General features: G+C 41.6%; 1 protein-coding gene across 1 annotated transcript in view; it reads left to right on the top strand.

Moving 5' to 3' along the window:
* Nucleotides 1–1,614: 1,614 nt before the first annotated feature.
* Nucleotides 1,615–10,280, top strand: part of coq10b (coenzyme Q10B) — a 14,268-nt gene continuing 5,602 nt past the window's right edge. Inside the window, exons 1-3 of the mRNA XM_050048513.1 lie at nt 1,615–1,757; nt 5,929–6,084; nt 9,027–9,219. Coding sequence (XP_049904470.1) covers nt 1,660–1,757; nt 5,929–6,084; nt 9,027–9,219 — 447 coding nt within the window. The 5' untranslated portion in view covers nt 1,615–1,659. The remainder of the gene's footprint in view (nt 1,758–5,928; nt 6,085–9,026; nt 9,220–10,280) is intronic.

Genomic DNA, 10,280 nt, shown 5'->3' on the forward strand with positions numbered 1-10,280 from the left:
TCTGCCAGCAGCAGGAAGGAAGGATCTGCAGTATCTCTGCTTCAAACACTGCTGGTGAAGCAGCATGCCACTGAAGGAGCTGCCCAGTGCTGTCAAAGTGTCCTGCATGAAGTGGGACATGTTGTCCATAAGGGATCACAGCTTGGCTATCATTCTCTCTTCTCCCACTACCTCCAAAGGGTGGAGAGAGCATCCCAGGAAAAAGCTGGCCTTCTTAATCAGTCTGTTGAGTCTCTTCCTGTCAGCTGTCGACAGCAAACCACTCTATAGAAGATGTCTGATGCTACCACAGAGTCAAAGAGGGTCCTCAGGAGTGTCCCCTGTACACCAAAAGACCTGGGTCTCCTCAACAGATAGAGTCTGCTCTGTCTTGTATAGTGCAATAGTCATCACCATCTCAATGTCCAAAGGAGCTCGAGGATCTGGAGGGAGCTCCGAGTAGAGCTGTTGCTTCTTCGTGTCGAAAGGGGTCAGTTCAGGTGGATCAGGCATCTGATCAGGATCCTCCTGGGCACCTCCTGTCAGAGTTGTCCCTGGCACGTCCCACTGGTAGGAGGCCCCGGGGCAGACCCAGGACATGCTGGAGAGATTATATTTCTCATCTGGCCTGGGGACACCTCGGGGTCCCTCAGGAAGAGCTGGAAGGCGTTGTTGGGGAGAGGGACGTCTGGGGTGCTTTGCTCGGCCTGCTGGCCCTGCGACCCTGCCTTGGATGTATGGTGACTGGGGATGGAAAACCACAGGGAATCTGGATTTGCAATACATTTTTAACCACTTAATTTTAAAAAATGTTTGTAGCATCAATGAAATGTAACATTTCCAAAACACCCTCTGCCCCACTGTCTCTCTCAGTGTGATATGTTGAGAGCAGCTCTATGATGTCAGAAGGGGTGAGGCTGTTAAACACTTTGTGGACAAACATCTAAATCTTAAAATGAATTCTGTAGCCAGCAGGCTGGCAACAGAGAGGCAACAATGGGGGCATTGTGCTCCTTCTTTTCTGACCTTGTTATGCTGCATTTTGGACTAGATGAAGGCGGCATGAACAAAACTGAGTGACACCAAAATATAATGAGCTGGGGATGAAATGAGGGTGATGACTGTCTCCTGGTCAGACGTGACGAGTATTGATCTGAGTGTAGAGATGGTGCACAGCTGCTTAAAACCTAATTTCACTCCTTGATTGATTTGTTTGTCAAACAATTCAGAGGCCAATATAATCAGATAGAGTTTCATCTATTTATAGACTAAATCGATTTTTAACATTGATTGATGTGTGTGATTTAACAGAGGGCTCCACAGGGCCAAGATGAGGAGAATTAAAGCAGGTTATTTGCTATGGGCCAAATGAAACAGCTCCAGTGTGTGTGTAACGCTACAGTGAGTGCAGTGAACCTGTGTGTACTCAGCCACACTGAAACATGAGCCAACATCTCGTGACATTCCTGCGTGAGTGCGCGTTCGTGCACGCCCGGGGCACACACGTCAGCGATGTTCGTGCAGCGAACCACAGCACTGGCCAATGAGAGCGCTCAGTGCGTTACGGGTCATCCAATGGCGGGGCGAAGTTTGGAGGGGGCGTGGCGTCAGGGGGCGGGACCAGCCTGTGGGCTCTGCTGTCTGCTCCGCGAGCGAAGAGATCCGTCAGAGAAAGAGACGATGGCGAGAGGCAGCCGGAGCCTGAGAAAAGTAGCTGAGTGTATAAAACAGTTTCCGTCGACAGCCACCCGGGAAATACAGACCAGGAACAGAGTCAGGTGAGGTTTTAAATGTTATAACTGTCGAGTTAATCTGTAAAGAATTAGAAGGAGACACGCCCCCGATAATAGCAACTGGTTAGCTAATTTACAGTAGTGTTAGCACCGACGATACTCAGCGGTTAGGTGGTAAACATGTCACGGCTTAAGCTAGCAACATTTACGGGTTTCACCACGGTATTCATGGACCCTACTCGACTGAGTACAGTTTGGAAAAGTTAGGGTTTTAAGGCTAATAAATATGCTAACTCTCAGGAATGTAATGTTAAGTAACAGATAAGTACAGGGTTGGAAATGAGCTCCAGCCACCAGCCAGATGCTGCTAAAGTATGCAAGTTGCTGCTGGGTTAGCTTCACTCATCAGCCAGAAAACACACAGTGGTGATCTGCTGAGAGGCTGATGGATGTAAGAAGCCATCTGCCACTGTGGCAGGTGGACGAAAAAGTCAATTGAAGTACAAGACGTTCCCAGCTTGGGATCAGTTAAGTGCATCAATCTATCTATCTATCTATCTATCTATCTGTCTGTCTATCTATCTATCATCTGTCTGTCTAGTTTCCAGCCCTGGTTAAGTAATGTATAACATTTGAAGAGGGACTTCTTGTACTTTTCTTTTCATGCCACTTTGTTCTCTTGCTCTGCCACATTTCAGAAGGAAATACTGTACTTTTTACTTCTTTTAATTATACCTGTAATTATGTGACAGCTTAAGTTACTTTACAAGTTACGTTTTTCTCACAAAACACGCAAAGAGCTTCTAAAATATAATGTTTTGTTATAATGAAGGCTATCAACAAGTGCAGCTGAAATGATTAGTTGATTGATCAATTAGTCGATTGACTGAAAATTAATCTGCAGCTATTTTGCTAATGGTTAAAAAATGTGTGGTTCCTTCCTTTTAATTATTTAAATACCTTTGAAATAATTTTGAGTTTAGTTCTTTTCTGTTTTTTTTACTCTTTAGATTTTTCTGTAATATTGAGTATTTTTACGTTTAATAGTCTACTATAAGTACATTGTCCTGATTATGCTTACATATTTTTTATTGCAGTAACATTTCCAATGCAGACTTTTACATGTAATAGAGTATTATTTATGGTGTAGTATAATCAATCAATTGAATTCAATCCAGTTCAATCAATTCCTTTCTTACATGAAATCATAAAATATGATTTCAGTGAAATGCAGTTGTTGTCAGTTCTGTCAATTTGTAGTAATAGTAGTAATAAATAAATGTCAGTGTTTAGGATTAGGCAGGCTCATCATTCAGTGGTCCAACATTAATCACAAAAAGTATAACTGATAATTATAAATAACTTAAAAAGTGGAGGTTAGCATACATTTTTGGCATCAGGGGGCGTCACAGAGAGGCGTCTGGAGAATGTAGAGAGAAACCCATGACTAAAAATTGAAACTGTAAAGAAATCAGTAACTATACCTGTCTAATAGCTTAAGTGAAGTAAAAAGTATAATACCTTCCCCTGAAATGTTTTCAAGTATTAAAAAAAATGGATATATATAAGGGTACCGTTTAGAAAAGTGTGTCAAGTTACCTTCCACGACTGCAGCCTGACCCACTTAACTTTGCCCCCAGGGTGAGAAGTTATGGATTCAGCTGTATGTCAGGATTCTTTTTTAACCTCTAATAGCTTCTGCTATTGCATCAGCTGCGTGGTGTTTTGCAATACGTACGACATACGTTTTTATCTCGACTTTAAAATCCTACAAGAGAAAGTGATTTTAATGCCGGCTGACAGGTGTTAGGTAAGATATAACTACTGCCATTACTGAGGAACACAGCTAAAATCCAATTTAGTCTCTGGAACAGTGTTGTGGAAGGTGGCAAATTGCTTCAAAATGTTTCTCAGGATAAAGAGAGGTAATCCGCACACTCACAGAAATTTAATTTGGTGATATTTTGCATGGTTTCTGTGCCATGATGGTCGAATGATTGATGATTAAACTTGTGGGAGCTTGCAGTATCTGTATCTGCACCCTGCTGGTGTTAGATGTGTGCACTGTCCTTTTTCTTTGCTCTCAAGTCCTAATTTCTCCACCACAACTCTCCATATCAGCACCCATTCAGTTGCGCGTACTTGACACTTTGAGGTCAGTGTCAGCTGTATCACATTTCAGGTAGTAGTGAATGGGCTCTCTTTGAAGCGATCAGCAAGCCAGTATTGGAACAGGAATTTGAAGCAGCATGTCAAGAGAAGCACAGGCTACGTTTTATAAGTTGATGATGACATTGATATTGTCCCGTCACATTAAGTGGTGACATTAAGGCTGGTTAAATCCAAACACATGCCCCGTGAGGTGCATTGTGCTTCCAAACCATCCGGTGCCAGGGACATTGTGGAACAGGGTGCCACAGGTGCAGTGGGTGACAGCCAGGCACAATGGACAAATCAATCCGCCTGACACATCCCTCCTCTCTGCAGGAGCTGGGTTAATTTAATGTGTTCATAGCCTCTGTGGAGATTACAAGTTAGTTCTTACCAATCCGGGATTAGCAGAGTCCTTCCATTCATGGTGTTACACAGGATCTGAGTCAGGGCTTCTGCCATGATCACATTGATCCCTGTTAATCAGTGCAGCAGTGCTGTGGAAAGGGGAAACAGAACTGCATGATTAATGCTTTAGTATCATGATAACGCGAGTTTCTGTTTCATTGTGTTGATGCTGATGACTCATTGTTTACCGTAAATCTTCAGTTAATAGCCTGTGCTATTATTTTCTTAAATCACTGAACTCAACCAGGCGTCTATGTGAGACAGGGTTTTAATTCCTTTCACACAAAATGCTGCACCGCAAAAAAATAAAATCAACTTGTTTATTTTAACCAGTATGAATATTACTTGTTTAAAAGTTTAAAGGAGTCTCCACTTTTTTTTCCGTGTCTTGTGTTCACCAGGCCGGTAAATCTGAATCAGTTATTCTTTGGTGTTTGTGGTTTCAGTGAATTGAATGGAAGGATTGAATTGAAGAGAATCTTACTAAGCTAACAATATGTGTAGCATGTCCATGTTGACAAAAGATCCCAGCTGACATTAGGCGCCAGGTGAGGTACATCCTGGACAGGTTGCCAGACTGTCACGAGGGCTTGACAGAAGTTTAAACATTTATATTTGTTTGTGCAATCATCCAAAGACGTTTTATAAGAATTAACTACATGGCAACCAGGCCAGGCGTCTAATTGAGACAGGCATTAGCCCATTTGTCAAAATGTGCAGCTACACCAGGCTAGTAAAAGGAACTGGACATTTAATTGAAGTGTTGCGGCATGTTGTTTATGCTACCTGTGTTCTCGTTTTCTTTTTTAGATGTTGTCTTTCATTGAAACCACTAAGTTAATGAAATGTGCCATACTAATAAAATTGTCTCTGCCCTAAGAGAATTAAGATGTGACGACAGTGACAGGTTCACAACACAAAACACAAAATCCAAATCTGTGAAACTTACAAAGATATAAAGCAGCAAATCCTCACATTTTAGAAGCTGAAAACAGACAGAATTTTTTTCTTGATAAAATACAAGTAATCCATGAGACAAAATTAAGGATGCATGATACTAGATTTTTTTGCCCATATCCGATTTGCTGATATTAACTGTATTTTTCTTTGCAGGGCGCTGATTTCAGTACTCTGTGTTTTAGAACATTGGTAAAAGAGAAACCTAACCTAATTCTGTCACTTCTCCCCCCGAGGGCAAACAGAAAGTATGTGTGTTTGCAGACAAGTAGTAACAAAACGAGGTCAAGCCAGCCCAGCTGGTTGGGCTGTACAGTGCTGGAGCTCTCAGAAGTTAAAGTTAACCTTTGACCCCGTTCCATTTTGATTATATGGCATCTGTGACTCATTTAATTTGAATGACAAATGCTTGGCCGGTTTTGCTAGAGAGCTTTTCATGTCGAGTATCTTGTTCCTGTTGAGGCGTATGTTGCAGCTTGTTGCTTTGGATGCACAGGTATGATAGACCAATGAGCACCAGACTTCATGCTGACGTACAGAAGTTTAAGATTTGTCTGAGGCTAGATAAAGAACCGAAAACAACAGAGTTACAAACAAATTATCCAAAAGTATTTACAGAAACAACAAAACAGAATTCAGTGTGCTGTTTTGTGCTTTATGAGAGTATTAATTGTTGTTTTTTTGTTTGCTTCGTGCACAGATACCTGTCATCATGTGGGATCCTGATGGCTCGTGTACCTCCCCCGCTGGTTGCAGCCATGCCCGGGCGGAGCATCGCGTTACCCGCTCGTAGCTTCTTCAACCTGGCCGATTCCTTCTCCAAGAGGAAGGAGTACTCTGAGAGACGCATCATTGGGTGAGTCAGTCCCTCTGGGATGTAGAAAGGAAAAGGATTTTTGAGAGTTATTTTAATATATCCTCTTCACTGTCTTTGCTACTTCCCCTTTGCATTTTATGAGACATACTTTACACGTTTTTTAGTTTGAATTGAGCTCAAAATAGGGCTGCTTAATTATGGCAAAAAATCATAATCACAATTATTTTACTCTATTTTGAGATCATGTTTATTGAACATGATAACTCACTGACTTTGGGGGAACAAAATTAAACTGAAAACCAAACATAAATGTAAAATTAAAGATAAATAAATAAAATTTCCATTCACCCATCAATCCATTTTCATCTGCTTAATTGGGGGCAGCAGGCCAAGCAAAGCCAGATGAGGCCAGATGAGATATATAACCCCTCCAGTGTGTCCTGGGTCTGCCCCGGGGCCTCCTACCAGTGGGACTAAATGAAATAAGTGCAAGAGGAGGAAGGACTCCGCGCTGTTGGCGGAAGATTGCTGCTTTGATTGGTCTGTGCAGCATGCATGAGAATTAAACACAACATGATATATTTTGATTTATTTCTCACCTTTTCCTAGATGGTCTGAATGATCGGGATGTCCCGATCCGATCTCAAAGATCAGTATCGGTGTCGATCAATGCCTTTTTTAACTGCCGGTTTTACGTACAAAGCTAGTGCAACAAAAGCCCCGCTAGCAAAAAAGAATTACAGACAATGAATATAAACACTAAATGGATTATAATTTATTCAGGTTACTCAGGCAAAGGCTGCACTGGAGGAACAAACAATGGAGGATACTCTTGAAGGGAGAGAGAAATTCCCTCGAGGCAGCAACTAGGCAGGAAATATTTTTCTAAATGTGTGTATACATTGGATTATGTACTTGTACTTGTATGCACTGTGCAACTGTATTATCTGGAGAAATAGTGTTGGATCAGGACATTCTTACTGAATTAGTTGTTCATTTGTGGGTTGTCTTTTTTTAAAAATAAAGTCACTAAGAGGGTCTGAAAAGTCACTAGATATAGTGAAAACGTCACCAAGTTAATTAAACCAAGTAATTTATAGAGCGCTTTTCAAAACAGAGTTACAAAGTGCTTTACATGTCGCCAGTTAAAACAGACAAGACATGAAAACAACTTTGTAGGAATTGGTAAAAACACTTTGGTATATGAAAACTGAGAAAATAAAAGTCTAAATAAACTTCAGGAAAGGCTCTCTGATCAAAGTGTTTAAAGAAGGGACTTAAAAGAGATCACTGACTCAGCCGACCTGATCTCCTCGGGCAGATTGTTCCAGAGCCTCAGGGCCCCGACAGCAAACGCTCTGTCCCCTTTAGTTTTCAGCTGGACTTCTGGAACAAAGACCTCTGCCTGAGGACCTCAAAGTACATCCTGGAGTATACGGCACTAAGAGGTCAGAGATATAGCAGGGAGGGAGACCATGAAGAGTCTTAAACGTGATCTGTAAAATCTTAATATCTATTCTAAAACATACTGGGAGCTGGTGTGAAGTGGGGCTGCAACTAACGATTATTTTCATTGTCGACTAATCTGTCGATTATATCTTCGATTAGTCGACTAATCATTTTATCAAAAAATGTGTTAAAATGTTGAAAAATGTCGGTCTGTCTCTCCCAAACCCCAAAATGATGTCATCTAATGTCTTGTTTCGTACTCACGCCAAAGGGTTTTAGTTCACCGTCATGGGAGAGTGTGTAAAGCTGCCAATATCTGAACGTAAGAAGCTGCAGTAAGAGTATTTTGGGTACTTTATAGTACTTTTCTATGAAAAATGACTCAAACTAATTAGTCGACTACTAAAATAGTCACTGATTATTTTAATAGTCGATTAGTCATCGATTAGTCGACTAATCGTTGCAGCCCTACTGTGAAGAGGCTGAAGCTGGACTGATGTGATCAGGGCTCTGGCAGCTGAATTCTGAACAGTCTGATGTCGATTAACAGATTTTTGATTCAGACGAGAAAAGAGGCTGTAACCATGATCCAGGCGTGAAGACTCCAAGATTTCGTGCAATAGGTTTGATAACAAGAGCATCATTGTGAAACTGAAAGTGGCACAATAATCGTTTTATTTCAATTACCTTTTTTCATAATCATCGGAAGCTGAAATTGTACCTGAAGATAAAATTTGAATAATTGCCCAGCCCTCAAAATGTCCTTGTTAAGGACATCATAAAAGAATAGCCTCCAGACACTTTACTGAAGGACACCAACAAACAGCACATTCAAATATATATGATAAAATCAGATCTTCTTTGTCGAGGTAACTTTACTTATCCTGAGGGAAATTGCAGCAGTTGCAGTTCAAAGTCGGTGTTTAACCACGTGCACACAGCGCCAGGAATGCATGTGAAGTGGAACGTAGTTTTGTGTGTACACAATCTTTGTACAGGTGTAAGGTTAAAACGTTGTGCTCCCGGTCACAGCCCTCATAAATCACAAGTGAACGTATGAATGATTGTTTTAATGCTGGTGCCCTACATGAGGCTGAACATGCGTTTGTGCATGACGCACTAAATGTCCTCCTGTGTTCCATAGAAAGGTCATAATCACTAAATCTGCTTGTATAAATAGACGCGGGTGGCTGCAGCTATTTTCCCTCAGCTGGAGTGATGCAGTTACGTAACAGTGGTGTGAGAACCCGTGTCCATCTGTGTCTCATTCACTGCATCTTTTCTTTATTTAGATATTTGATAGCTTTTAAAACATATCTTCTCTTTCACTCTGTCTGCCTCTCTGTCTCTTCCTCCTCTCTTTCTCTTTGTTCCTCACTGACCTATTTCAGACTCAACTGGGTCATGACTGTACCGTGCCAGCTTTGTTTAGTGTTTAATGTTATGTCACAGCACTGACCTTCACCTGCTTCCTGTCGCGCAGACACACACACGGAGCTTATGGCTCTTCTGTCCCTGCTCTGGCTCTGCAGGTTTTCCATGCAGGAGATGTACGAGGTGGTGGCCGGAGTGGAAAACTACCGCCTCTTTGTTCCCTGGTGTAAGAAGTCTGAAGTGGTGTTCAAGCGAGCTGGATTCTGCAAGGCCAAACTATCTGTGGGCTTTCCACCTGTGATGGAGAGCTACACCTCTCTTATCACTTCAGTGCGCCCCCACCTGGTCAAGGTACGGTGCTGCAGCCAAGCACACGTTTGCTCAATGCAAGAACATCTTCCTATCCCAAACTGCTCTTACTTTTTTCTGTTCTCTATTAAATGCACAGACTTGTTGTAAACATTGTCAACATTAGCACAATAATTATAATATCAGGCTGCCTGAGCTGCTCAGTCTGTGGGTAAGTTTCATTCATAAAAATGTTTCCAAAGAGTACAAAATACAGTTTCACACCATGTTCACACCATGCACCATGTCACAAGATAAACTGTCTGCAGTGAAAAGGCCTGTTTCTAACACACAGGATGTTTATTTGTAGTTTTTGTCCAAATATAATTAACATACTAGAGATGCACCGATCCAGCTTTTTCAGTTTCGATACCAATCCTGATGCTGTGGCTTTGAGTATCAGCTGATAACCGATACCGATCCGACACCGTGGTTGACCTAAAAAGCTATATACCTTTACATGTAGAACAGTAAAGACTAGAGGCATCAGGCATTGATGACTACACAGTTCTTTCCTAAGATAAAATGAAACAAGATGAAACAGATTAATGAAATGATGAACTATTTATTTTTAACGAAAATAAACAATTGTGCAACAGCAGTTGAAATAGTGTGAAATACCTCCACACAGCTGATTCTCTCCTTCGCTCCATGACGTGTGATGTAGCTCGTGTCGCACTAGATTTAAAGGGAAATGATCGCCTCAGGTATAGGTTGCATTTTCCTATACCCGATCCATCTATTTTGATGATATCGGGGCCGATATTAGATCCAGATATCGGATCGGTGCATCACTAGTAGGGTTGGGTACTGAAACAAGGTACTTTTTGTACTTGGTACTGATTCACGTCGGTGCTACCGAGTACCGATTCACTTAAAATGAATCGGTGCCAAATTTCGGCACCTGAGGTGGAGGCGGAGCGAGAGCGCATGACTCGCACCTCAGACTCAGCAACAATGGCGACAAAAAAAAATGTGCAGACAAAAGTTAACGTGCAGCACTGTTCCTAAATGTTCTCAATAAAATGTTGAAACAGAGAAGTTTAGACTATGGGCCCGAACGA

This window comes from Epinephelus moara, chromosome 7 (assembly GCF_006386435.1).
Source record: "Epinephelus moara isolate mb chromosome 7, YSFRI_EMoa_1.0, whole genome shotgun sequence".
Taxonomy (NCBI): domain Eukaryota; kingdom Metazoa; phylum Chordata; class Actinopteri; order Perciformes; family Serranidae; genus Epinephelus; species Epinephelus moara.